This window comes from Choloepus didactylus, chromosome 11, assembly GCF_015220235.1.
Source record: "Choloepus didactylus isolate mChoDid1 chromosome 11, mChoDid1.pri, whole genome shotgun sequence".
NCBI classification, from domain to species: Eukaryota; Metazoa; Chordata; class Mammalia; order Pilosa; family Megalonychidae; genus Choloepus; species Choloepus didactylus.
This window is the reverse complement of record NC_051317.1, coordinates 25,210,836-25,235,446: the sequence shown is the minus strand read 5'-3', so window position 1 is coordinate 25,235,446 and position 24,611 is coordinate 25,210,836. Positions and strand designations below refer to the sequence as shown.

Here is a 24,611-nt window from a genome sequence, read left to right as displayed (position 1 = left end):
CTGGTCGCAGCCATCTCACCCAGTACCTACTACAGAGGGCTGCTGGGTTGGAGGGTGGAGCCCAGGACCTTGCTGTGCTTTGCCATGGCCCTCTGCGTTGTGAGGGGCACAGGCGACAGGGCTCAGCAGGCGTGAGGGCCACGACGAGAGCTCCGTACCACACAGGTGGGCTGCCCCATCCAGGTAGAGGGTGGGCGTCCACGACGCTGTCACTGACACCAGGAGGAAAGTCCTCCACTGCCTGGAGCATAACGGGGCTTGCTGGTCTGAGGGGTTGAGACAGCCCCGAGCAGCGGGGCAGTGTGGCGGGCAAAGAAATCGAACTGTCTGAGCTATTCTGCGAGAATCACAGGGGCAGGTGCTGAGGAAAGTGGCTCCTAACATTTGTCCTGGTTTTCCCCAAGTGTCACCTTCAGTCCCGTAAGTGTCTCAGCTCCTGCGAGGCTGCAGCCTTTGCAGCTGCCGCCAGGAGCTCTCCGGGTTGCGGAAGGGCCTGCGTGCGCCCTGGGGCCCCGGGGGCGGGGAGAAGCACCTGTGGAGAAAGACAGCGGGGGGCCTGCAAATCGTTAGAGTGACTTTCTGCCAAATTAAGTTGCTGCCTGTTATATAAATAATTTTAACATTTTGCTGTATTTTGACACGTAATGTTGAATCTCCTGTTTTTAGTCTTCTGTAATTTTACTGAAAAACAGTCTTACTCTCTTTTCGTTTAGGCTAAAGCCAGAAAAACTTGAAAAAGACCTGGATAAATACTCTGAAAGCGCTCGGATGAAGAGGGGGGACAAGATCGACCTTTCGGAATTCGCTGCATACCTGGAGGTGCCCGTGTCCGACGTGCTGGAAGACATGTTCTCGCTGTTTGACGAGGTGGGTGTCATGCAGGCCGGGGCAGGGGTCTTGGTGGTTCAGGATAGGAATTGTTTCATTACGGTACGGCCACATTTCAGAGGATTTTGAAAATGGGGGCCACCCTTGAGGGCCCCCCCAAAAACCTGCCTTGCCCCTGGGTGTGTTTCCCCCCTTCCCGCACGCATCTGTAGATACAGGCCTTGCGAAGGCACCGTCACGGGTAAACACGCCTGTGGTTTCTCTTAAAAGGCCTAGATGATGACGTCACGCAGCAGCCGCCGCTCACCACGGCAGCTTCTTGCAGTCCCGTCAGCATCCCTCGGCCAGGCCTCCCCGGCTCAGCCTCGGTTTCCCAGGGTCAGTGGCCCGGGAGGGTCTGCCCTCCCTACCGCACAGCACCGCAGTCGGGGGCTCAGGTTGACAGGGGTTCGGGGTTTGCGCACCGTGGCTCTCTGGTGCTGCTGCTTGAGCCAGACCGTGTCTGCTTGTCTTGTACCACGATAATAACCACGTCCTTTTTAAGGCCATTCGTTTCCGTGCACGTGGCCCCAGCTTCCCTGCCTGCTCCACCCACTGAGAAATGCCCATCAGCGCTGTTCCCCGCACCGGCCCCGGCTGCCTCCACAGCCTCCCTCGCTGCCCGGCCTTCTGGAATGTGCTGCCACCCCTCGCCACAGTCGGCTCATTCCCGCCTGTATGGGGCTCGGGGTTGGAAGGGACGGAGATGGTGCCAAGGGCAGCAGGTTAACCTGGAATTGTGCTGAGCCTGACCTTCCCGTGACGGTTGTCTTGCTACCTCAAAACTTGGGGACACTTGTGAGGCTGTCACGCTGCAGGGTGAGTGCCCGGGCTCCTGCAGCCGCGACGGAACTCAGGGTGCCATGGGATGTGCTGCGTGAAGGACACGGGACAGTCTATGAAAGACGTGGGCTGGTCTATAGGGACGCCACGGGATGGCCTGTGAGGACACTGCGGGACGCGCTGTGTGAAGGACGTGCGGTGTTCTGTGTGGACTCCGCGGGGCGGGCTGTGGAGGCCCAGGGACGGTCTGTGAGAGCAGAACGTGGCCACAGTACGGCCTTTGCTAGAACCAGGAGCCAGGAGAGGCTCAGACGCTCGATCCTTCATGAGTTGCTTCCCATGAGCCTCTGCAACTTCTTGTTCTGCTTCGATTTCCTGCCACAGTGTAATTCCGTGGCTTCCACTTGAAAGCAGATGGCTTTTCCGGCAGCCAGCCCCTGTCTTCAGTGCAGCAGGAGGCAGATCCTGCTGCCAGAGGCGCGGCCGCGGCCCCTTCCCCACTACAGCAGCGCCGGGTGCAGCTGCAGGTGCAATGCGGCCCTCTCCACACGGCAGCCTGGGGCCGTGCTGCTGATGGCCCGCACGGAGCGCAGCCGCACCCCGCAGCCTGCCGTCTCTGTTTTACACTTCCGCACGCCCAGGACAGCACGAGGCGGGTGTTCCCGATTTACCCTCCACCCCGCCCTCCCCAGCCTCCCCTCCCTTACTGGGCTCCTCTCCGCCCCCTGCCCTCTGTGCTGTCGTGTCCTGCTGGGGCCTAAGGAGACAGTGCTCCTGGGTCAGGTTCGTGCTAACAGACCTCGGGGTTGTGGACAACAGCGCGATCTTCCCATGTGGAAACCACATCAGCTGTGGAGCCATCGTAACAGCCAGCATCTAAGTGGAACGGTCACCATAAATAGTGCTTTCCCCCGTCGGGGCCGTGCTCCGAGTCTGTTTGCTTTCCAGGCCCCTGGAAGGCAGTGGGCGCCGCTGTCACACAGCACAGGTTTCCAAGGCTCCCCTGAGCCTCCCGGTCCTCCTGCAACTCGTGGTGGAGGGAGCGCCCGGCAGTGCGAGGCCACGTCCGCTCTCCCAGCGCGCCCAGCCCTGCAGGTTCTGCCCGGCCTCTGGGAGGAACCAGCCTCAAAGGCAGCGCCCAGCGTCTCCCTGGGGGCAGCTGACCGGGGCTGGTCTGTGGGTCCCTTTGTTCTTGGCAGTTGTTCCCGTGAGAGGGTGGCTCCCAGGGCAGCCGCAGGCCACGTCACGTGGCACCTCAGGCCATGGGGGAAGTAGACGTGTCCCTAGCGGGGGTCCCGTGGGTGCAGAAACGCGGCCTGCACGTCCCATGGCGGCCTGTGCTCCACACATGTCTCAGAAACACGGCACAGTGCTGCGAGCAGCCAGCGCTGTGCGCGGACCAGGCTCCTGAGCTCACTCAGGCCGGCCGCCCAGTCCCCTTCACTCAGACACGTGAGGTTTCCCGCGAGCAGCTGCATTCCCAGAGCCCCAGAGCACCGCCGCCCTTGGGTTCGTGCGTCTGAACCAGGAGCCGAGAACAACGGTCACTTCTTTGTCAAGAAGCTCTGGTGGCGGTTCCAGAGGACTGTAAAAATTCACTGTAGTCCCCGGGAAAGTGTGTGTGGGTGCAGTGCCCTCGGACGGCCAGGTGGTCACACGTTCCTCCAGCAGGCCGTTTCCCTGCAGCCCGTGCTCTGCAGCCAGAGGTGTCTGTCCTGCACCCCGAGGCAGCAGCTGCTGTGATCTGGGCGTCTCTTTCCGCAGAGCAGCGACGGCCGGGTGGACCCGCGGCAGTACGTCATCGCCCTGTCCGTCGTCTGCAGACCCTCCCAGACCCTGGACACCATCCGGCTGGCATTCAAGGCAAGTGCTGACCCTGTGTGGGCTGCGTTCATAGGAGAAACGGGTCATGGGTACGGCAGTTGCAAAACAAGTCTTTAGGGTCCCTCGTTAACGTTAAGTTTAATGTTTGCTGCAGCTTTCACGCAGGCTGTAAATGCCAGAATCCTGCCTCAGTCTAGTTCCTCCTGGAACTGCAATCCACATCCTAGAGGGGCTCGGGGGAGGGTCTCCCGAGGGCCAGGGTCTAGCATTGGGGGGGCTTCATCCTCATCACCTCCCCTCGCTGCTCCTGAACCAGCCCCTGGGCCGTGGGGGAAGCAGGGCTTGGAGTGCAAAGAGTCGCCACCACCCAGCTCATGCCAGCTTGGCCTGGGTCAACCCTGAGCTGACCTTTCACCACTGGACAGCTGGGTGTGGGGATTCAGAACCTGGGATACACCTGTGGTGGGGTCCCGGCCCACCTGCAGTCACCTGATGGCTGTCAGGGGCGCGTCACCGGGACACTCTGACCTAAGCTGGAGCTGGTCTGGCTGTGCCCATCAAGGTTGGTGCTTCTCACAGGTGCAACTCACACTGGCCAGACTCACGAGAACCCAATGTACAGATCTAAAGGCTGGTTTCTCACTGCTTGGGTCACCCCCTTTTCTCATTATTTTATTGGTTTTTAAAATTTTTATGTATTTTTATTGTTCACTTTTCTCTCAGTTTTATACCCAGCATATCCTTTTCATGGCATCACTGGGAAGTCCACCTTCGTTCAGAGGTGTTTCATGTGGATCATGAAGGGGCACTTGGTGGGTAATGTGCACATTGGGTGGCCCCATCTAGGAAAGCCTGGTCCACCCCCTCCTAGCAGAGGCTCTGCCGGCCCCAGGCAGGTGGTCCCAGGCAGGTGGGCAGGTGGCCCAGGCAGGTGGTCCCAGGCCCCAGCCAGCTGGTGGGCTCCTCACCCTCAGCTTGCTGTGTCCACACCACGCCCATTCCAGTGGGCACTGCCCGGGCACGTTCTGCCATCCCTGTGGGGGCTCATTTCCTGATGTGAATGGTGGAAGGTGGGGTATGGCTGTCCTCCTGGCTGGGGTGCAGAGGTCACCTGCGGGCAGGCAGTGGAAGGACTGGCCTGTAGGTTGGGGTCTGTGCCCCAGGCCCTCCTGTGGCCTTGCCACAGGGCAGCAGCAGCAGCGGGGCCGGGCATGCGGCCGGCAGCCCTCCAGGAAGTGCACACGCTGTCTTCTCAGATGGACAGACGGACAGTTCAGGGTGTAGAGCCCTTGAAGCCGCCCTCCCGGGGTACAGGGCTGCACCCCGTCCCTCAGGCTCTCAGCCCTCTGGGGCACCTACGGCTTCACCTGACACATGTTGACTCACGGCTCTGGAGGCCGCAACGCCAAGGACCCCAAAGCCTGCAGGGCGGGGACCCTGCCTCTCCTGGTGCCTGGGGACCCCCGGCATTCCCGGGCCCTTGGTCTCTGGTGGCCTCTGCCCCAGCCCCACGCGTCTGTGTCCACATCCCCTCCCCATTCTCCTGGGGACACCCAGGTCACGGCATTTGGGGCCCATGCGGGGCGTCCCTGGCCTGGTGCGGCCTGACAGGAGGAGGGCTTCATGCAGGGATCTTTGTGGCAGAACATGGGTGGGTTGCGTCAGCGTGTGGCTCCGAGACAAAGGGGCTTCCTGATCTTGGGTCACAGCTCCCCCTGGGCTGACCGTGGCCTTGCAGACCCAGAGGCCACCAGCGCCTGTGGCCGTCCTCAGTGCTCACACGTTCTCAGCTCGCTGTCTGGGTCGTGTCTTCTGCCTGCTTCTTGTCACATAAAAGCTGAAGAAATGTGGTCATGGTGAAAATTCTAGGAGCTCAGAGTGGTGGAAACGGACGCCCGGCGGTCTGTCCCACTCACCTAGGCCTGGGCCTTGGCAGCTTGTGCGCAGCCTCCTCGGGCTTTCGAGATGTACACACACACCTAGAGACGCATGCAGCACGTGGGAAGCAGTATTACTTACGTATATACGTATGCACGTGGATTACACTTCCATTTTTTCCCAAAATTAAAACCTCAGAACTGGTGGGGATGTCTCCAGAGGTGTTGGCCGAGTGTCTGTGCGTGTCCAGAGGAGGCGGGAAGGTCGGGGGTCGAGAGGGTCAGCTGCGGTCCGCCCTGGAGGCGCCTCCACCCCCTGGGGCTGTGCTCCGGGTCCCGGGCGTCGCTGAGCCCGAGGGGCTCTGAACCCTGCACAGGACGAGAAACCCTCCCTGGCGACTGAGCCGTGGAGCGGGGCCTGCGGGGGCTGAGGTGCCGTCTCCCCCCACCCCGCAGATGTATGAGTCGCAGGAGGGCAGTGGGCTCCCCGAAGACGCCTTGTCCTGCATCCTCAAGACGGCCCTGGGGGTGGCCGAGCTCGCTGTGACCGACCTGTTCCGGGCCATCGACGCAGAAGGGAAGGGGAGAATCACATTTGGTGAGTGGGGTGTGTGTGGGGTGAGCAGGCGGGGAGGCTCCCCGGCAGTAGGAGGCGGGGGTGGGCCTGGGCTGGCCGTGCAAGGTGGGGTGTCCCCAGGGACTGGGGGCAGGGGGAGTCCCCGCCCCGCCTCCCCACCAGGCTGCCTCTTGTCGCAGCGACGTGGACATCACTTTCCGCAGAAGGAAGCTTCGTTCCAAACCCTAGCTGGGCGGGCAGGGGGCTCTGAACCTGATTTCTTCAGGCATTTAATAAAACCAAATGTCCCGTCCGGTTCTAGAGCTCAGAGCCCCGTGTGGACGCCATCCCCACCCCAGGGGTTCAGGGGGCTCTGCGGTCAGGGTGGGTGAGCCGAGCAGGTCGGGCCTGGGCCGCCGTGTGGGGTCCAAGTCCCCGGGCTCCCGTGGGCATTGCTTGTGACTTGTGGGCCCCACTGCCCTGAGGGCTTTCAGCTCTCATCCCAGTGCCCTCAACTCGAGTCTGCCCCCCACGGAGTGAGGCAACGGGGAGGTGATGCTCGCTCCAGAGCTTGCCTTGCTGGGGCGTTTTGCCAGGTTGCTGGTAGGGTTGCCGTGGCCTCCAAACACAAGTGACCCACTAGGACAGGGTGACATCAGAAAACGCCAGGCCGGGGTTGCAGAGTGGCACGAGAAGTTAGCAGGCCCCACGGGGCCGACATGCACCCTCGGGGCCAGGTCCAGCCTGGGTCTCGCCCTGCAGGGCCGCGTGGTGGAGCGGGAGGGGGCGGCGGCTTTTCTGGATTCCGGTGTCAGTGCCTCTCACAGCGGGGGCGGAGGCCTGCCTGAGGGGCTGTCCCGGCTAAACGAGGAGACGCCCCCGAGAGCCCCGGGCATGCCGCCAGCCTGGGGAGGCCATGGGGGTGGCGTGCAGAGGGGCCGGGGGCGCCCCCCATGTCCCGAGGTCCAAGGACAGCGCTCCTTCAACAGGGGGTCCCCTCGCACGGCTGCCCCAAGGCAGGGAGGCTGAGAGCCCTGGGGACGCGGGTCCGCTGCAGAGTTGCTCGAGGACACCTGTTCAGCTCGTCCCGGCGAGGGTGCACTGTCACCACCAGGGCACTCGCACACCTTCCAGCTGAGCGGGTCTCTGACGTGACCAGCATGTTTTTAGAATCCCATCTGTGTCAGGCACAGGTGTGCGTGTATGTGCGTGAATGTGCCCAGGCAGGGGAGGGTGTGCATGTGGGTGCATGTGTGTGTTACGTGGGGTAGTGTGTGTGCACGTTTGTACAGGTGTGTACATGGGCACACGTGTGTGCGTGTGTCCGGCACTGAAAGCAGGCGAGCCAGCCACCGGGGGCCGCGGGCTGTGAGCCTTTCGGGGCGGAGCCCTTGGAAGTCCCGACCACAGCCCGGTCTGCAGAGCCCGTGACCTGCAGTGGCGGTCCCCCAGCGCTCCCCGAGCATTCGCTCTACCCACAGCCCCTCGCACGTGCTCGGCCCAGAAGAGCACACGCTTTCTTGGGATTTTCCCGGAAGCAGGAATAGCACAGGGGACCCGTACCCGGCCCTCGGTGTGTGCCGGGCCTTAGTGCCCGGCCGAGGGAAGCGGGTGTGAGCTCTGCTCCCCCACGAGCGTCTGCGTGTGCTTCAGGCCTCCCCGGGACGAGGGGGTGAGCAGGTGGGAGACAGCCCCCAGTTCTAACCACGGCGCCCTTGTCTCCCCAGCCGACTTCCACAGGTTCACACGGCTGCACCCCGACTTTGCAGAGGAGTACTTGTACCCTGAGCACACCCACTTTGAAAGCTGCGCCCAGACTCCGCTGGCTCCCACCCCGAACGGATTCTGCACTGACTTCAGCCCCGAAAACCCCAACGTGGGGAGGACGGCTTCGCATGCGAAAGTGGACTAGGGGGAAGGTTCCGGAGAGGAGAGCCCTCCCCGGCTGTGTCGGCACCCCCTCCGCAGGGCTGGCACACCCTGTCCGAGTGCCAACGCCGGGGTTCTCTCCCCCCACCTGCTGACAGTTGTGATCTCCACGCCCGAGTCTGGAGACGCGGGGTTTGGTTTCATTTGTGAAGAGTGCAGCATGGGGCCGCCACGTCCACTGTGGAGTCTGGAAGGAAAGCGACACGTGGATTCCTGTCCCCGTCTGCTGGCCTGTGCATCGGGACGCGTGGGGGCCGACGGGGCCGGCGCCAGGGGGCTCGGCTGGGGCGGCCGCTTGGCCAGGCGCGGGGGACACCAGGCGCTGCCTGTTTGCACCGGGAGCCGCCTGGTGTTCATTTCTGTCACAGCCTCTCCTCGCGGCCCCCCCACCCCTCGGTCCGAGGCAGCCCCTCTCCCCCCACTGAACCTGCACTTGAAAACCAGAATGTCACGGGCGTTTTGACTCCAGCACAGAACAACTGCCAGTCTCCTCCGTGCACACACAGCACGGTGGTGGCGTCTGACTTTTAAAAGTTTCTATATTTGTGAGGGAGCTCATGAGCATTTTATAAACTTCATTTAGATACTTCAGGAACATTCAGCATTTTTTTTTTTAAGAAAACAAAAAAATTTGTTTTTCTACTTCATTGTTCCTTTTTGGGTCAGAGGCCCGTTTTTGATAGACGAGGAGGCTGTTGGCCCTTGGCTTGCGTTTCTGTCACCCTCTCCCCACCACGAAATTCCTCTCCTCCCATTTGGGTCCCCGGGGACGTGATCATGAGGGCCTGGCCCCAGACTGCTTTCTTTGCTTTCCTTAGTCCTTTCCAGACCCTCCCCCCTTTTTTTAATGAATGTTAACAATTTGGTAATTCTGTTTTGATGTCACGCAGTCCACTGCGCTGTACCTTACGCTCCAGCTGAGCGTCGGCACAGTGAGGCGGGGCCGGCGGCTCTGCTCCGTGCTTCTCTGCAGATCTGCCCAGGCAAGCCCTGGTGGGCAGCTGGCCGTGCCGTCCGCTCTGCACCGGCCTCTGCGCGATCTGAGGCGGCGGCGAGTGCCCCCAGGAGAGGTGGAGCTCGTGTTTGTGGGTGGGGGCTCCCAGGGTGGAGGGGTCCAGGCAGTGAGGGGACGCTCTCACCCCAGCCCCTCCTCCAAGGGTGCCCTGATGGACGCACAGGGGTCAGCTACACGCCAGGGAGAAGTGGTCGCTTTCGGGGTTACCTTTGACCTTGGTGGTATCACTTTGTTTCCTTATTTCTTTATGAAGTCATTAGAAATGTATCCGTAAAGCACAATAATAACCACAGGCTTTGGTTTTCAGAGTCTGTTTGAAAAAAACTATTTGAATTTCTAAGATGAATTGGTTTTTGTATCTGGGGAGTCCATATAGCAACTAACAACTAGGAGCACTAAATTCAGGGAAAAAAGTGTTCAGTGACCTCTTCTGAGATCCTCCTCATGTGCTTTCCTCTCCAGGAAACATTTAAAAAGAGGAGGGGAACCCTGGACCCCTTCCCTCTTGCCCGTCTCCAGCCTGTCCTCCTCGTGCCCTGCGAGCCGGGCTCGGCCAGCCCCCAGCAGGCGGAGACGAAGTTCAGTTCAGGCCCCGACTCGCTGGGCACAGAGTAAACGTGCAAGCGCCTGGGTGGCTGGTAGCGACTGGTTTTCTAGTTAAGTGTAGATTCACTTGTGAGGAGCAAAACCCAAACGTGACCATGAAGGAGGTTAACAAACCGGGATATTCCGAGGGGCGGGGCAGGGGCCCCGGTGCCCTCGGGTCTGCGGATGAAGGGCTTCTGCCTGACGTGCCACCGCGCGCTTTCAGGAGGAAGGTTCCTGACGAGCAGACGCTGGTGGGTGTTTGTCCCTCCTGACCGTCCCGTCTGCGGCACTCGCGTCAGCGGGCGGCGGAGCTGGGAGTGTGTGCGTCTCGAAGCTCAGCTCTCCCTGCCTGGTCTGGGACCGGGCTTGGGTTTTCCCGTGGAATAAAGTGTAAGCTCTGACACACTCCATGTATCTTGTCACGCGTTGATTTTTATCGTGATGACGAGAGCGCGTCTCGGGCGGTGAGAGGTGGCGAGGCGAGGCCCCAGGGGCTTTCCTCCCTGTCGCCAGCAGGTGCCCTGGGGAAGGCGCCAGGACTGCCACACCCTCGGGGCAGCCTTGCCCCCTCCCCACCAGCCTGCGGGGTCCCCCGGCAGCACTTGGGTGGAAAGGAGGCCCGGGGCCGCCGTAACCAAGCACCTCGCGCTGGGCCACTGGAAAGGAATGAGATGCAGTGCCCCCCAGTTCCGGGCCCCACAGCCCCAAATGGAGGCAGGGCAGGCCCCCCTCCCTCCGGAGGCCACGGGGAGGGTCCTCCCGGCCTCTTCCAGCTCCTGGGGGCCCCAGCACCCCAGTCCCTGCCTCTACCTTCTCATGGCGTCTTCCCTCTGGGTCTGTGTCTGTCTGAACCCCCCCTTTGGGAGACACCAGCCGCTGGATCAAGGCCAAGCCTAATCCTGTACACCTCATCCAAACTCGTCACATCTGCAAAGACCCTGCGTCCAGACGGGGCCCCACACAGGGACAGGGTGAGGCCTTGCACCGTCCAACCATAATAGCTGAGAACAGCCAGCCCCATGTGGGCACAGCCTCCCCTGCTGCCCGGGGCCCACCCACCCTCTCCCACCCACCCTCTTCCACCCAGGGCAGCCGCGGGCACTCCCCCCAGCACGGGGACCCATCTCTGGAGGCCGTCAGTCCTAGTTAGTCCTAGTCCGTCGCTGTCCCACCTGGGCAGGCTGGAACCTGGACGGCCAAATTCCAAGGTTGTCTGCTCTCCAACACTGCCGTCCCTTCTGTAAAGTCAGACAGGATACCCAGAGGGGCAGCGATCATCAGTTAACAGCCAATGTACTTGTGCACACACGTACACAGACAGCATGTACATGGATGCACTGACATGCACACACAGTCATGCACGCTGGCGCGTGCACACAGTTTGGCACACTCGGCACACATGCACATTGACACTAATGCACACTCGTGTTCACAGAAATGTGCATTCACGCAAGTGGGCATGTACATATTGGCACAAATTTGCACATTTATGCATACTTGCAGTCTGACATGCACACGTGGACATGCACAAACACTGGCACATGCACATTGACAATGATTCACACTTGTGTACACGCAGATGTGCACTCAGACACAAGTGTGCATGCATGCACATACACAGAGAAACATGCACATTCATGCACACCTGTACTTTGACACGTGTGCATACTCACAAACTGATGCACTCACCCTGGCACACATGCTCACACGTGCAGACACAAGTGTATGCTCACAGACACACTTGTGCATACACTAGCACACAGAACACGTGCATACTCGTGTGCACTGACACTCCGTGCTCACACTGACACATGCATGCTTAGACACTTGTGCATACTCAACACTTGTGTACACTCAGGCTGATGGTCGTGCACACTCACTGCCATGCACACATGCAGACACTGACAGAAGGGAGAGATGCCACCAGGTGCCACTGCCCTCATCCCCGTGGCTGGTCCCGAGGTCGTGGCTGCTCCTCACAATGTGCTGCCTTGGATGTGCCATGTACCTGGTGCCTGGTCAGGGGTCTCTTCCTAGGGAGGGGCTCCAATCTTCATCCCCAACATTCCTGAATTCTTAGTGGTCCTTCCTTCATGAGACACCACATCAGTGACAAGAACCAGAGAAGCCCAGGGAATCTGTGGGGTCCAGAGATAGGACCCGCAGCCCCTTCCCCTCACCAGGGTTAGCCGTGCGCTCTGGGGCCGTGGCGCCATCCTTGGCCTCACTGAGCAGCCCCCGGTCTCCTCCAGCCACCTGCACTTGCCACTCAGTGATCAGTGGGGTCCCCAAGTAGAAGCGCTCCATCCTAGGGAGCTGAGACCTTTAAGGCAAGAGAGGCCAATGTCTCAGGGAAGAAAAGCAAACTTTTGTGAATGGGTTTATCAGTCAGCTTGAGCCAGTGTGTGCTGCAGTAACAAAAGTAGGCCACCAGGATTTAGGGGTCAACAGGAGATTTATTTTGCACTCGTGTTACTTCTAGGGGTGAGGTCAGTTGCAGCTCTGCCCAATGTCCCGATCCCTCTACGTCCTGCCCACCTGAGCAGCCCCTCGCATGGCACAGGGGGGAAGAGGCGACAGAGCAGGCCCTAGATCGCAAACCTTCCACTCACTTCCACTCCTACTTCACTGGCCGAGTGAATCACATGGCCACAGCTGAATTCAACAGGTGGGGATACGTAGCCCTGCAGAGGAGGGCACCACAAGGGGCAATGAATGCTTTGAACGATCGCCCCGTCTGCCCTACAGCAACTTTTTGGTGTAACTGTGAGCAGGGGCCCTTCCCACACCCACCCCATGTGTCACAGTGTGTGTTCTCATCATCACTGCCGTCTCCCAGCCGGCATCATGACTGAGCTTCAGTAAGCCCTTCTGGGTGATGGGGAGCTTGGTAAAAGCAGGGGATTCCAGGTACATGCCCGTTCCTGCTTCCTTTGCAGTGAAATAAATTCCTTAGCCATGTCACATGGGCTGGGTGGTGGGAACAAACCACTCATTAAGTCTGCAGATGGTGTTGCTGGCAGAAATTCTGAGGGCAGAGAACGCAAACCCGTATCCAGAATGCGTGCATTAACATGAGAAAAAATAGATCCCCCTCAACGTGGGAGAGCCCAGTGTGATCACGGTTCTCCAGGGCAGTGGGGCCAGGTCAGCCTAAGGCCTGGGCGCTGCTGCTGGCAAGCGGAGAATTCGGGGGCAACTCATCAGCCCAGGTGGCTCTTGGTTGCTCAGCTCTATGCTGTCAATCGTGCATGATCTTCATCCCTGCCTCTATGCCACATTGCACGTGGGGATGAAGCAAGCACCGGGGTGGCTGGGGAAGGGCCGGCTGACATCTACCACATGTGCCCACGCCAGATGGGACTAACAGCAGATTAGAGGCAGAAGGGAACAGCAGTGAGTGTGGCCCCACTGAAGCACAGGCAGAGAGCCGACTGAAAGAACGTTCCAGTGACCTGTGGGACAATGTCAAGTGTCTAACGTGGAATTGGAACCCCAGAAAAGGGGTTTGGTACAGAAAAGTTATTTGAAGAAATAATGGCCAGAATTTTTCAAAATATGATAAAGACTATGAGCCCAGACATCCAAGAGCTCAATAAACTCCAAGCAGAATAAATATTAACAAAGACAACAGCAAGGCATATGTTCTAGTTTGCTAATGCTGCCAGAATGCAAAACACCAGAGATGGATTGGCTTTTATAAAAGGCGGTGTATTTGGTTACAAAGTTACAGTCTTAAGGCCATAAAGTGTCCAAGGTAACACATCAGCAATCGGGTACCTTCACTGGAGGATGGCCAATGGTGTCCAGAACACCTCTGCTCGCTGGGAAGGCACGTGGCTGGCGTCTGCTCCAAAGTTCTGGTTTCAAAATGGCTTTCTCCCAGGATGTTCCTCTCTAGGCTGCAGTTCCTCAAAAATGTCACTCTCAGTTACTCTTGGGGCGTTTGTCCTCTCTTAGCTTCTCTGGAGCAAGAGTCTGCTTTCAATGGCCATCTTCAAACTGTCTCTCATCTGCAGCTCCTCTCTCAGCTGTGCATTCTTCAAAGTGTCCCTCTTGGCTGTAGCAAGCTCACTCCTTCTGTCTGAGCTTATATAGGGCTCCAGTGAACTAATCAAGGCCCACGCTGAATGGGCGGGGCCACATCTCCACAGAAGTTATCCAATCAGAGTCATCACCCACAGTTGGGTGGGGTGCATCTCCACGGAAACACTGAAAGAATTACAATCTAATCAACACTGATACCTCTACCCACACAAGATTACATCAAAGATAATGGTGTTTGGGGGGATACAATATATTCAAACTGGCACAGCATATTACAATAAATTGCTGAAAACCTCTAATAAAGGTAAGATTTTAAAGGCAGCCAGAGAAAAAGAGCACATTATCAAAGCCCAAAGAGGAGAATGACAGCAGATTTCTCAACAGAAAGTATGCCACCCCAAGGACTGTGGTGAAATCTGTCAAGACACTGAAGACTAAAACTGTCAATCTAGGATTCTATACTAGAAAAAATATCTTTTAAAAAATCAAGGTGTTGAATGTACAACTATGTAATGGTACTGTGAACAATCGAATGTACGATTTGTTTTGTATGACTGCGTGGTATGTGAATATATCTCAATAAAATGAAGATAAATATATATCTATATCTATATCTATATATATATATAGATATATAGATATATATATATAGTAGAACGTGAACAAAGAGCTTAGGGCCTACAGAAAGAAGGTACTATAAAAATTTCTTTGTATTTTCAATGTACATTTGACAGTCCCTTCCCATTTTTGAATTTGACATTTGAAACAATGTTGTTTTAAACTCCTGACATTGCCCTTATGAAGCTTGTTACTGCAAAGGAGAGGCTAAACCTACTATGATTGTGCCTAAGAGTCACCCCCAGAGAACCTATTTCGTTGCTCAGATGTGGCCTCTTTCTCTAAGCCAACTCAGCAGGCAAACGCACTGCCCTCCCCTCTACGTGGGACATGACTCCCAGGGGTGTAAATCACCCTGGCAAGGTGGGACAGGACTCCCAGGGATGAGCCTGGGATTGAGAAAGACTTCTTGACCAAAAGGGGGAAGAGAAATGAAACAAAATAAAGTTTCAGTGGCTGAGAGATTTCAAATGGAGTCAAGAGGTCACTGTGGAGGTTCTTCTTATGCATTTTATAGAGATCCCTTTTTAGTTATCAGTGTCTTAGAATAGCTAGAAGGAAACACCTGAAACTGCTGAACTGCAATCTAGTATCCTTGATTATTGAGGGCAATTGTATAGCTGTGTATCTTATTCAGTGTGACTGTGTGATTGTGAAAACCTTGTGGCTCATACTCCCTTTATCCAGTTATGAACAGATGAGTAGAAAAAAGGGGGACAAAAAGTAAATGAATAATGGGGGGAGGGAGTATGAGATGTTTTGGGTGCTCTTTCATACTTTTTATTCTTATTCTTATTTTCATCTTTATTTCTTGGAGTAATGAAAATGGTCAAAAAATTGTAGTGATGAATGCACAACTATATGATGATACTGTGAACAATGGATTGTACACTTTGGATGACTGTATGGTGTGTGAATATATCTCAATAAAATTGCATTTAAAAAAAAAATCAAGGTGAAATAAAGACCTTTTGAAATAAACCAAAGCTGAGATAATTCATTACCAGCATTACACAAAAAAAGTTAAAAGAAGTTCTTCAGACAGGAAGAAAAGAATATCATGTGGAAAGCTGGGTCTGTAAAGGATCAGTGCTGCTTGAAGGGACACTTGGGTAAGTTAAAGGTATGTGTTGTCAGTCCCCCCAAGAAGACAAAAAGAAACCACAGAAACAAAGAGGTATAACTAATAAGCCAAAGTGGGAATAAAATGGGGATATTTTTAAAATATTAACTTAATCTAAAACAAGCAAGAAAGTAGAAATAAAAGAACAGAGGACAGATAACACAAATAGAAAAACAAGTGGCAAAGTGGTAAACTTAAACCCACCCATACTGGTAATTACATTAAATACAGACCAAAAAAGGCCTAAATGACAGAGTGATTAGACTGAATAAAATAAGAAAATCACCAATGTTATCACACTAGTACACTTTAAGGCAAGAGAATTACCAGAGTTAAAGAGGGACATTTCATAATCATGAAGGGTTCAATTAAAAGGAAGACATAATATTCCTGAGGGCACGTGTACCCGATGATATAGCTTAAAACACATGAAGCAAATGTTGACAGAATTTAAAGGAAAAGTAAAGAATCCGACAAGCCTAGCTGGGTGGGCTGGGGGTAACACGCTGCTCTCAGTGACCAACAGAACCACTGGAGTGGGGAGGGGCATGTGATTATATGTAAAGTTTGAACCCTGTTTACCAAATTGACTTAATTGACGTTTCAAATGTTCATGAGGCAGTTGAAAAAATAGACTATATGCTTGGCTATAAAGCAAATCCCGATACATTTCAAAATCCTTAAACGATGGGGTGTACTCCCGCATCAAAACCAAGGCAACAGGCCTTCTGCCCATACTCCACGTGCAGAACTGAGCTGTGCAGCCTGCCTGGCCGCAACGGCGGTCAGGAGACGTCACCCGCCAAGAGCGACAGCAAACGCCAACACCGACAGGCAGGGCAGTCTCTGCGCACAGTACTGTCAACAGCTGGCTAGTTGTGATGAATTCTTCCAGGCTTAAAAGGTAAACATGAATGTGTCCGTGCCGGTGGCTTCCAGCCAAGATGGAGTAGCAGAGGCTGGATTTGCCCTCCCCTCGGAAACACAGTGACGGCTCTGGAGGGTTTTGCTGCCGGGATCAGCAATACTCACCCACTCTGGTGCTGCCAAACAGCTTAACAGCAAGACCCAAAAACTGTTGATAAGTAACTTACCTGAAGCCTAAAACAAAATTCTAGAAGATTCACAGGAATACCAAATTATCCAGCACCAACAGGGTAAAATTCACAATGCCTGACATCCAATCAGCAATTACCAGGATACAAAAAAAGACAGGAAAATATGATCCCTAATCAATAGAAATAGACCCATAAAAGAACAGAGGATGGAATTAGTGGACAGGGATATTAAAGCCGCTGATAGAACTATAGCACCTTTCTCAGGAAACTACCCAGGGGAAAGATGAAACATTTTTAGTAGAAACATGAAAGATATTTTTCAAAGACACAGATCTAACTTCTAGAGATGAAAAATACAATGTCTGAGATGGAAAATATGCTCGTGAGGATTAAGGGTGGATTTGATGTTGCAGAAGTAAGTGAACTTGAAGTTGTAGCAGCAGAAACTATTCAAAATGAAACTGACAAAAAAAGACTGAAAAAAATGAACCAAGTTATCAGTTACCTGTGGAACTTCAACCAGTCTGACACGTGCCCGTGGAGTTCCCAGAGGAAACAAGGGTACAGAAAAGGTATTTGAAGGAATAATGTCTGAAGAATTTCCAAATTGATAACGATATACCCGCAGATCCAAGGTGCTCGATGAACAGCAATCTCGAGAACCCTGAAGGAAATACCCCAAGGCACATCATAGTCAAATGCTTGAAAGTAATGACAAGAAGAAAATCTGAAAAGCAAAAGGGAAAAGAGAGACTTTGCATATGCAGGAACAGAGAGATGAATGAGAGGAGATTTTTCATCAGAGACAAGCTAGAAAACAGTTACTGAAAGGAAGAAAAAACTTCCAATCCAAAATTCTTTACCCAGCAAAGTGTCTTTCAAAACAACAAAATTAAGACTTTTTTCAGACTTACAGAAGCTGAAATAATTCATCACTAGCAGACCCACACTCCAGCAGATGTTCAAATAAGTCCTCTGAGCAGAAGAAATAGTGATGCATTTATTAATCTTGATTGGCACAAGGCATACAGAGGCCAGGAAGTGGTGATTACACGGGTAAATGTAAGCACTTTTCCTCATTATTTGAATATCTTTAAACGATAACTATTTAAAGCAAAACTAATAATGCATTCTGGACAACACATATAAAAGTAAAATATACGATGCCAACAGCACAAACGCTGGGAAAAGGAGACTGCAGTGAAGTCCTTAGACTGTGTGTACAGTGGAATAATGTCACTTGATGTTGAGTGTTATCAGCTAAAGAAGAACCAGCCACTAAAATTACACAACAAAGAGATGTAGCTAATAATCCAGAAAAAGAGGAAAAAACTGGAAAAATAAAAAAAATACTCAATCCAAAAGAAGGCAGAAAAGGAAGAAAAAGGGAAAAGAAAGCACACTGGAAAAAATTATAAAACAAATGGCAAGACGGTAGATGTAAACCCAACCGTATCAGCATACACATTAAATGTAAATGGTCTAAACATCCCAACAGCAGTAATTGTCAGATTGGATATAAAAGCAAGACCCAATTGTATGCTGCCTGTAAGAAACCCACTTTAAATATAAAGTCACAAAGAGGTTAAAAGGAAAAGGATGGAAAAGTCTCTACTGTTTGTTCTAGTTTGCTAATGCTGCCAGAATGAAAACACCAGAAACGGACTGGCTTTTATAAAAGGGTGCGGGATACTGATTACGTGCTTCAACCTGGCGGGCCTGGGCCGGGGGACCGGATCCACCCCTGGGGAGGGTAGTGGGTACGGGTGACAGCGCCCTCCACAGCCCCCCGGGCCTGAGAAGGTGAGGCCGGAGGCAGGCCCCATTTCCTCACCCCAAAATACAATCGTTGGGGAGGGCTTGCCAGAGAAAAACCCCACCCCCGTGCCTTACCCGTACCCTCCACCCTCTTCGTTACCGGAGCAACTCCCGCACCTTTTCAATCAACCTCCACGCCCTCTCAGAACCAATCCAAGCCTTTAACCCCTACAGCTACCCCGCCCTCTAAACCGCCCGATATAAGCTTGTACTCTCCCCTAATAAAACTCTCTTTCTCTTGGCTTCTTCACCCTCAAAGAACCGTGTCCTGCCTGTTCCTTCTCGCCGCCCTCCACACCTTGCACGCCTCCGCTGGGGACCGGGCCCAGTCCCCCGCCTCGCCCTCGCCTCCGGGAAAGAGCCCCCACCGCCGGTACCCTCCGAGCAACGCCGAGAGCCGAGGGTTCAGCAACCGGCCGCCCCCCCCCCCCCCCGACAAATCAACTGTGACCGCAACTGGCGCCCAACGTGGGGCCCGAACCCACGACCCTGGGATTAAAAGCTGACCCTGGGATTCAAAGTCCTCTCCACGCAGCGGTCCAGTGAAACCACCCGCTCGCCCGGACACCTCTCCAGCTCCCCTTCTCCTTGCCTGCAAAGTAAGGGCCGCCTCTCCCTCGCCGCCCCGCGGAGCCGCCTCTCCCTCGCCGCTCCACGTCTGGAGCCGCCTCTCCCACGCCGCTCCGTGCCCGGGCCGCTCTTCCTTTCCCGTATTAACCTGGCTTTTGCCCCCGACTACCTTTCGTCTTCTCTTCCTATGCCCCCCCCATTCCTCCTAACCCTCTTCCTCCAGTAGCTTTCCCCCTTCTTCTTCCCTCTTCCCCTCCATTACTTTGCTGTGGTCCTTTGTGTCTTTGTTTCTTTGTTTCGCGCGGTGTGCCTCTTTGCGACCGCCCCCCCAAACTGCTCTCGCTACTAGAGGGTCCTGCTTTCTATTCTCGCCGTCTCCTTCGGCCTCGCGGCCACGGTTTTCCTCATTTTCTTTACTCAATAATCAACCCCCCTTTTTCTTTTCTCCCTCCGCTATGGGTAATCGTCTATCTGCACGCCAAGCACCCCAAGTTCGCGCTCTAGCGGGTCTCCTAGACACACATCGCTGTAAAGTGTCTGTCCGGCAGCTGCAGGTATACTGGGACCTCCTGCTGCCCTTTAACCCATGGCTCACCACTTGCCATCTTTGGGACCCTGTTACTTATGATCGCCTTATTGATCGGGTCACCAACGCCATGGAACATGAGAGCAAGCGCTTCCCTCCCGGCTTGCTCCCCACCTTAATAACCATCCGCTCCTGCCTTCAAGGCTCCCTCCCCCCTGATCGAGGCCCCATTAAATCCAAGGAGGCCCTATCAACCCAGTCAACAGATTCAGACAGCGATACTAATGTAGATCACGATTCGGACACAGAATCCTTAGTCGAGCAAATTAACAACGCGCTCGAAGTCGCCCCCCGAAAACAAAGCAATACTAAGCCTCTCCAAAATGGCGAACTTCCTCCTTCTTCTTCCATCGAGGGGAGGAAGTGCTCTAGTGATGACGTCAGCCCTAAGCCGGGCCGGAAACCGCATGCGCTTTACCCCGCCCTTTCACAGGGCGGAGCTAGTCCACCATCTTATGCCTTAGGCCCCGCCCTTTCACAGGGCGGAGCTAGTCCACCATCTTATGCCTTAGCCACTCCCACCGCGCCGCCGTCTTGCGACCCTTGGGGCTCCCACTTCCGCCTCCCCCTCCGACGAGCTCCCCCTCGGAGCCGCTACCGGCAGCTGCCGCCGCTCCTCCCACCCTGCCGACTAACAACCCCTGGCTGCCTTCTACACCTCAAGCAACCCTTGGGGCAACGCTGCCCCTACCCCCACTCCCGTGCCAGGCCCTCTGCAAGCGCGTCCTCCTTTCTCTCGTGCTTTTCGCTGCTTTCCTCTTAACCTTACCCCCACACCACAGAAACCGTACGACTGGTATCCCATTGACTCAGATACTATCAAGCAGCTTCGCAGGGCCGTCAAGGAGGACGGGTTAGGTAGCCCATACGCTTCCCAGATACTGCAGGATCTCGCCATGGACTTTTGCCTCCCCCAAGACTGGGCCTCGCTTGCCTGTACCATCCTTAGCCCCGGCCAGTTCGTTGATTGGCGTGCCCACTTCCAGGCAGAAGCAGCTAGGCAGAGCGAGCAAGACGCAGCCACTGGAGTTTATCATCACCCCGAAGCCTACTTAGGCACGGGAGCGTTTATAAATGCATCTGCTTATATTAATGTACCTGCCACCTTTTGGCCTATCCTTCGGGGAATCGCCTTACGAGCGTTTGCCAACTGCTCTGCCTGTCGGCCTAATAAATTCACCAAGCTCTTCCAGGAGCCGAGTAAGCCTTTCGCCACCTTTGTCTCCAGAGTCGAAGAAACCTGCGCTCGAAAGGTAAGTGATCCCCAGGCCCAATATTACATGTGCCCATCCTCAAATCCTGGAAAATCGTACTGTAATTCCCCCAACGAGTACTACTGTGCATACTGGGGGTGTGAAACATTAGCCACTAATTGGAAGCCTCCTGTTCCTAATCATTACCTTACCTTAAAGTGGGCCCCTACAGGGTGCAAACTCCCTACAGTTAACTGGCTCGGCCAAGAAAGCGAGGGATCCTGCACACATCTTAATCTTACAGTGCAGCTCCCCACTGATCCCTCCTGGTTACTCGGTCAAACTTGGGGCTTCAGAATCTATGAGAAAGGAGCCGACCGAGGATCACTTATTCTTATAAAAAAGGAGGCTGTAAGCCAACCATGCCAAAATACTGCATTAAAAACACCCTCTGGCATAGGTCCCAACCAAGTCCTTAACCCCCTTAATCCATAGCCCTCCAGCCGCACTTCAAGTACAAGCAGTGCATCCGGAAACCGCACCTCAGCTACAAACAGCGCATCGCCAACCCCACCACCCCAACCTTTTCTGCCCCCCTCTCATTACTCCTCTCCCCTCCTCGGCCTTATCCAAGCAGCCTTCACCTCAGTGAATTCCTCCAACCCCAATCTTACCTCCTCCTGCTGGCTTTGCCTCTGCACCTCCTCCCCCCTGTATGAGCCAGTTGCCTCCAACCTCTCCTTTTCAGAAAACACAGAGGACAGCCCCTCGGAATGCAATTGGAATACCTCTGCCGTCCCCCTAACCTTTCATTCAGTCTCCTTTACAGGAAAGTGCATCCGCCCTCGCTCAAATAACTCTCCCAACCTCACAGCTTGCGCCGACTACTCATCTCCCAGCAGCTCTGCAAAATTTCTCATTCCTCATAACTCCTCCCAATGGCTCTGCTCCTCTACAGGACTTACCCCCTGCCTTAACGTGCAAACCCTCAATACAACTAATGAAACTTGCCTCCTAATTGTCCTTATCCCTAGGGTCCTATACCACAGCGAGGAAGACTTCTTCCTCCGCCTGGAAAGAACTGCAGTTCCTGCCACTCTTCAAAAGCGAGAGCCCATCACCGTCCTCATGATTGCCTCCCTCCTAGGTCTTGCAGGCGCTGGCACCGGAATCGCTGCATTAGCCAGTCAAGGCTCCGCCCTAACTCACCTCCAGGCGGCTGTTGACGAGGACATTCGTCACCTACAAGACGCTATTTACCATCTTAAAAATTCTGTCAATTCCCTCTCTGAGGTCGTGCTCCAAAACCGCCGAGGTCTCGACCTTCTCCTCCTCAAGGAAGGAGGCCTTTGCGCCGCCCTAGGAGAAGAGTGCTGTGTATATGCCAATTCCACGGGTCTCGCCGAGGACAGCCTAAAAAAGGTCCGAGAGGGACTAGAACAACGCAAAAAAGACCGTGAAGCCACCAGCTATTGGTCCCACATCTTTACCCCCCTCCTCCCTTACCTCCTCCCCCTCCTCGGCCCCCTACTAATGATTATTCTAGCTCTCACCCTAGGGCCCTGTATTATCCGCAGAATTGTCCAGCTTGTAAGGAAACAAACGGACGCTATTTTTTCCTCGTTCGTGCAAGTCCAGTACCAGCGACTCGCCACCTCTGACGCTCCCTACTCCGAGATGACAACCAACCCTCCGCAACCTCACCGCCACCGGTCAACCCGCCGACCGCGAGGCCCTTCTCGATCGCCTGAACATCGCACCAACCTCGAGCTCCAGCTTCTCTGAACCTCCAACTTTAAACCCCCCACCCTCGTCCATCCCGCAAGCAGCAAGGCCCCTGTCGAGCGCCCGGGCGCCACACCAACGCCGAGCTCCAGCCTCGCTGAGCCACCGTCAACCCCTTTTCCCCTCCCCGACCTCCCCCTTCCCTCATCCCTTAGCGGACCTCTCCAGTAAGCTTCTTCCTTTAATTAGAAAAGAAGGGGGAATTGCGGGATACTGATTACGTGCTTCAACCTGGCGGGCCTGGGCCGGGGGACCGGATCCACCCCTGGGGAGGGTAGTGGGTACGGGTGACAGCGCCCTCCACAGCCCCCCGGGCCTGAGAAGGTGAGGCCGGAGGCAGGCCCCATTTCCTCACCCCAAAATACAATCGTTGGGGAGGGCTTGCCGGAGAAAAACCCCACCCCCATGCCTTACCCGTACCCTCCACCCTCTTCGTTACCGGAGCAACTCCCGCACCTTTTCAATCAACCTCCACGCCCTCTCAGAACCAATCCAAGCCTTTAACCCCTACAGCTACCCCGCCCTCTAAACCGCCCGATATAAGCTTGTACTCTCCCCTAATAAACTCTCTTGGCTTCTTCACCCTCAAAGAACCGTGTCCTGCCTGTTCCTTCTCGCCGCCCTCCACACCTTGCACGCCTCCGCCGGGGACCGGGCCCAGTCCCCCGCCTCGCCCTCGCCTCCGGGAAAGAGCCCCCGCCGCCGGTACCCTCTGAGCAACGCCGAGAGCCGAGGGTTCAGCAACCGGCCGCCCCCCCCCCCAGACAAATCAACTGTGACTGCAAAAGGGGGTTTATTTGGTTACACAGTTACAGTCTTAAGGCCATAAAGTGTCTGTCAAAAAACGGTACCTTCACTGGAGAAAGGCCATTGGCATCTGGAAAACCTCTGTTATCTGGGAAGGCACGTGGCTGGTGTCTGCTTGCTCCTAGGTTGCATTTCAAAATGGCGTTCCCCAAAATGTCTGCATCAGCTTCAAACAGCATCTTCAAAATATCTGTCTCAGCTCCAGCTAGCTATGAGCTCCTTCTGTCTGAGCTTATATAGGCTCCAGTAAACTAAACAAGGCCCACGCTGAATGGGTGGGGCCACATCTCCATGGAAATTATCCAATCAGAGTCATCACCCACAGTTGGGTTGGTCGCATCTCCATGGACACTGAACCAATAGGCTCCAACCCAATCCACAGTAATATGTCTGCCCCCACAAGAATGCATTAAAGAATATGGCTTTTTCTGGGGTATGTAAATATACAAACTGGCACACTTTTCTAACACTAATCAGAAAAAAACAGCTGTAGTGGCTGTTTTTCATATCGGATCAAGTCAGCTTCAGAACAAAGACTCTTGCCAGAACTAAGGTGGTCATTTCATGCTAACGAAATCCAAATGTTCACATACCTCATAACAGAACTACAAATAAATAAAGCAAAAGCTAATAGATCTGCGAGGAGAAATAGACCAATCTACACAGTCAGATCAGAGATTTCAATACTTCTCTCCCAATATCTGAGACGACGAGTGTACAGAGACTTTGTAAAGATCCAAAGACTTGAAAAACGTTATCAACTTGACCTATTTGATTTTCATGCAATAGTCCACCTAACTGTAGCAGAATACATATTCTTTTCAAATGCACACCAAAAACTTACCAAGACAGACCACACTTTTCAGCCATAAAATGAGTCTCAATGCATTTGAAAGGATTTAAGTGAAATAAAGTATGTTCTGTGACCAAAATAAAAATACATTGGAAATCAATAAAAGAAATATTTGGGGAAATCCTCAAATATTTGGAAACTAATTAACACATCTAAATAACAATGGGTCAAAGAAGAAATCAAAAGAGAAATTATAAAATAATTTGGCCTGAAAGTAAACAAAAATACAATATACGTAACTTTATGGGATTCAGCTAAAGCAGAGCATAGAAGGAAATTTATAGCACTAAATGCTAATATTAGAAAAAAGAAGAAAGGTTGCAAATCAATGACTTCAACTTCTATCTGAAGAAACGGGAACAATAAGAATAAAAAAACAAACAGAATAAATGAAATAATAAGATCACAAATAAATGAAATAGGAAAAGAGAAAACCAGTGAAGCCAAAAACTGGTTCTTTAAGAAGATCAATAAAATGTATGCATTTTATCAGAGAAAAAAAAGAGAGAAGACAAATGGCCAACATCAGGATTGAGAGAGACATCTTATCACATCAACAGATATTAAATGAATAATATGTGAATATTATGCACAACTTTATGCCAATAATTTCAACAACTTGGATTAAGTAGACAAATTCCCTGAAAGAAACAAACTCACAAGCTCACTCAAGAAGAAATAGAAAATCTTAATAGTTCTATATTTAGCAAATAA

General features: G+C 53.9%; 1 protein-coding gene across 3 annotated transcripts in view; it reads left to right on the top strand.

Moving 5' to 3' along the window:
* LPCAT1 (lysophosphatidylcholine acyltransferase 1) overlaps positions 1 to 9,849 on the top strand; it is a 53,205-nt gene extending 43,356 nt beyond the window's left edge. For 2 of the 3 annotated variants that reach the window (XM_037798823.1, XM_037798825.1), the window contains 2 exons: positions 714 to 867; positions 1,426 to 2,745. In XM_037798823.1, coding sequence (XP_037654751.1) covers positions 714 to 867; positions 1,426 to 2,058 — 787 coding nt within the window. In that variant the 3' untranslated portion in view covers positions 2,059 to 2,745. Of the gene's footprint in view, positions 1 to 713; positions 868 to 1,425; positions 2,746 to 3,414; positions 3,514 to 5,807; positions 5,950 to 7,634 lie in introns of those variants that run through there. The other variant, XM_037798824.1, reaches the window with a different exon arrangement.
* Positions 9,850 to 24,611: the final 14,762 nt, after the last annotated feature.